Source organism: Trachymyrmex septentrionalis, unplaced genomic scaffold, assembly GCF_001594115.1.
Source record: "Trachymyrmex septentrionalis isolate Tsep2-gDNA-1 unplaced genomic scaffold, Tsep1.0 scaffold2, whole genome shotgun sequence".
Classification (NCBI taxonomy): Eukaryota; Metazoa; Arthropoda; class Insecta; order Hymenoptera; family Formicidae; genus Trachymyrmex; species Trachymyrmex septentrionalis.
In genome coordinates, this window is record NW_017305179.1 from 1814314 (window position 1) to 1818463 (window position 4150).

General features: G+C 43.9%; 1 protein-coding gene across 4 annotated transcripts in view; it reads left to right on the forward strand.

Annotated features, from left to right (window-relative positions):
* LOC108747420 (insulin-like growth factor 2 mRNA-binding protein 1) overlaps nucleotides 1–4150 on the forward strand; it is a 98173-nt gene that overhangs the window by 20511 nt on the left and 73512 nt on the right. For all 4 annotated transcript variants that reach the window (XM_018484848.1, XM_018484849.1, XM_018484850.1 and 1 more), the window contains exon 2: nucleotides 3981–4044. In XM_018484848.1, coding sequence (XP_018340350.1) covers nucleotides 3981–4044 — 64 coding nt within the window. The remainder of the gene's footprint in view (nucleotides 1–3980; nucleotides 4045–4150) is intronic.

Sequence of the window (4150 nt, forward strand, 5' to 3'; positions counted from 1 at the left end):
AAGAAGAAGAAGAAGAACTCACCTACCTGGCGACTCCGCGCTAGTCGCTATACGCGTTGTAGGGAAAAGAAGGGCTGGCGGACAGGGCAGGCAGTGCGGGGTAAAAGAGAGAGGGATGAGGTAGGGACAGGGTAGAAGGGAGAGACAGCCACAGCGCGTACTAAGGAGACCTTGAAGGCTGCTGGCCGGGTGCCCAGGTCTAGTGCTGACCCACTATAAAGGCACTTGCCGTCTTGCTCGTACGTCAGGATCACCGCCTAGCACCCTCTCCCTCGGGAGAGAGCGCCTGCTAACCTACTACTCTCCTGCCCGCGCTCTCACTTCGTTCACCGCATATACATACACCGGCTCGGCTACGAAACCCGCTTCCAAACCCGGACCACGAGAGTTTAGAGGCTCTCCGAAACGCTCCATCTCGCTCTCCCATCTTCTCGGCCCTTCCTCGTTCCTTCTTTCACTCGTCGTCTCGTACTCCATGATCCCCTGCGCCTGCTCCGCTACCTTCACGATCTCGTTTTCACTCCCTCTTTTTAGCCCCTCTCCTTTTCTCTTCCTCTCTCTCTCTCTCTCTCTCTCTCTCTTTTCTCATACAATCCTCCGTCCCTCGCTTCATCCCTTCATGGCCCTTCTCCGAATACCCGTCTGCCCTCTTCACGTCGTTACTACCACGTGTAATTCGCCCCTTCTGTGTAGTGTTTCTTCTTTTAGTTCCTCTCTTACTCTCTTACTCCGTCTTCCTCTCTTTCTGAGCTTCAGCGCCGATGCTCTCTTCATCTCTCTTTTCTTCGCTTTCTTTCCCTTTTCTGTCGCTCTCTTTCATCTACTCTAACACAACACGCGCGTTGAGGAAAGAGAGGAGAAGAGAAAGAGAGAGAGAGAGAGAGAGAGAGAGAGAGGGTGTACACGTTTTGGAGGGAGTAGTACCATCTAGCATAGCAACTGCTGTTTCTGCATTTCTTCGCAGCGCGCCCCATACGAGATGTCGGTATATTTTAAGCGTATAACGGGTGTCCCATCGCCAAAACGAAGCGCCGGAGCTTTCCCGGAAGTTCGTGGGCATTTATGAACCAGTTCAGAGAGACGGTTTCATAATCAATTTTATTATCGTCCAAGAAAACTCGTATTCAATTTAATTTATAAGGCTTAAATGCCTACGTATATACACAGGTCGAGGGATAATTTTTTATATTGTATTATAGATTTTTGTGCAGCATATCAATGGATGAGGTAAATGAAAGACATTTATTGCACCTAAGAATCATAAAATTTTAGGATTAGATAGACTATGTCACATATACATGTATAGTACGTATAACATTTAATATTAGTGTTCTGTAACTGCTACTAAGTATTTAAGTTGAACAATAAGTTAATATTACATAACTTTATTTGAAAAAAGAAAAAAAACGCTTAAGAAGCTTTACACGATCTTCGTGAAAAAAAAAGTCTTATTAATGATTATTACATATATTTTTTATATTCGATCTGTTTTATATATTATACAAAATCTTCAATATTCTCTCTATAATATGATAAATTCAATTTTCATTTAATAGAGGACTATTTATATTTAACATTGCACCATTCTTAACAGGCACTTCGATATCGATGACAATCGCGTGAACGTAAAGTCTTTAATTACACCGCTCTGCTAATTGCGCTAATTCAAGTACATCATCGCGTTATCTTGTTCCTATCGACACAGTACTGAAATTTCCTGCTTCACTTTAGCATCCGTCCAAGTATCATTGCTACCGCGCTCTGTGTTATACATATATATTTATTATACCTGTGCATTGTCATCGGTACCGTCGTGTTTTGTTGTACCGAGGCGCTCCTCAAGCCCCACTTTGGTAAGTGTAATGGCAGAGTTAACCCCGCTCGCGCGCTGGTGCAATCTCGTCCCATCTTTACGGCACGTGAAATCGGGCGTAAAATGCGCGGCGTATTTAACGCGGCATAAGAATCGAATTAAAACCTCGTCAGGACGTACCCCGAATTTTGTACCTCTCTCATTCTCTCGCCACCGAATTGGCTTTCGCATGAAAAACCTGTTGGCTACGCGGTCGAGCACACTCGTCTATATAGGTACACTTACGAATATTATTACTGACGGGGGGAGGGGGGGGTGTGCAGAGAGCTCGCGAGGGGAGAGACCTGACACGAGACATACTAAGTAGCCATTTAGATGGCCACTCCTTTCCTCTCGTCCATCTACCGCTCTTCATCCCGTTCTCTCCCACTGTCGAACGTACGACTGTAAAGGAGAGAGAGACACGCGAGCACGCCATTTTTCTGCTAGCTCGCGCGCATTCTCCTTATTTCGTTTCATATTCCTATACTTCTAATTCATTCGCATCCCCAAGCCGGCTTCCTCGTCCAGCCGCGACGTATGCATACTCTCATTGTATTCAGCGTGGCATCTAATAGAATCTACGCGAACGAGTTCACCACTTGACCTACGCCGTTATACCGGCACGAGAAAATCTAGTCTCGAAGAACTTTGATTTAGATTAGCGGAACGTTTATATTCGGGGAGGTATATTTTTATTCATAACGATCGCGAGAGTCTCGCGAAATTGATTAGAATGAGGACGGGTCAGTAATTAGAAAAATTTTCGTTCACTCACGACTTTAATAGCAATTAAGTGACGTCTTGCTATATTATAGTAATTAATGATATATACGTGATTGACGAGACGACGAGTACTGAGGAGGGGTGGTAAACGAAGTGGTAGTTCGATTCTGACAGGCGTTCTCGTTCGATTAAAATTTAAATGGGCACAATCACAAGAGCTCTGACACCGAAGGCACCTCCCAATGGATCCGCTTAACGAGCACTACGTCGAGCGACCGTTCGGCGCGAGAATGATTCGCGAATCTATTCTTCTCGCGATTCGCGCGGCGAGGAACCGGTCATGGGAAATTAGATGGGCTTGACCGGTAAACGACACCTGGCGCGTAGGAAACGTAAGGAAATACTTGTGTGTGTCGTATATACACGCTGCTCTCTCTCTCTCTCTCTCTCTCTCTCTCTCTCTCTCTCTTCCAACTATCTTTCCCGTTCTCCTTCTTTCTCGCGAGCTACGCAAAAATGTGTCCGGCAGTTCACATAACCTTTTGATCCTGATTAGAATATGAGTGAGGTGTAGCTGTGGTGATATAGCTTTCGGCTAGGTTAATGCCGGCCACGATTTTTGCGCCGTTACCGCACACGTGCACACCGGAACCCGGAAGCGACCGCGCGGCGGAACCGGTGTGGTGTCCGACCGCATGTGTTTTTCCATGGGAAAAATCTCTCTCCTCGTTTCGTTCGCGGGGTCAGAGGTCGAGGCTCAAACAGGTTGTACACTGACCCATTGATCCAATTCTGTTGTCCGACTTGAGACGCATGAGAAAATCGCAATGAAAATATCTAGTTGTACTTCTATCAAAATTTATATGGCTAGTAGCAGTGGGAGAATTCAAGTTTAATTGAGAACGAATTGTAAGCTAATATCAGTAAAGGCTTGTCCATCGATATAATTCTTTTGAATTTTTTTATAATAATATAATTAACGTATTATTAGTAAAAAAATATATATATGGTTATACAAAATTGATATAAGTAAAAGTGCAATTTAATCAATGTATTTGTAAATTAATACATTTAAGACAAAGATATCAATTCGGGAAAGTTATTATTATTTGCACCAAAAAGAGAACGTTGATATAATTAAAGGGTATATAATAAATATCAACTTTCGCTATTGGACAACTACGGATTATTTACGCCATAACAATGAAATAACCGTTAACTTTCGTCGGCTTCTACTATGTGAATAGATGAAAGGACACCCTTTACAATAACAAGGCCTGGACCGCGAGATTGGTAATCGCTCTATTTACTGGCCGCACGTTGTGTTATGTTACGTGTCCATGAATTTCGTACGCCTCTTTAAAGACACACCTAAAAACCAGCTCCTTCATTTTCGTTGCAGGATATACCTATCTCGGATCCTCGCTCGTTGTAGAACCGTCCGTAGCCAGCGCCGCAAAAAAACGGTAAGTTACAAAAATTTTGTCATTGAATTGTGAAAGCATGGCTTTTAGATAGTTTGAGAGAGAGAGAGAGAGAGAGAGAGAGAGAGAGAGAGAGAGAGAAAGAGAG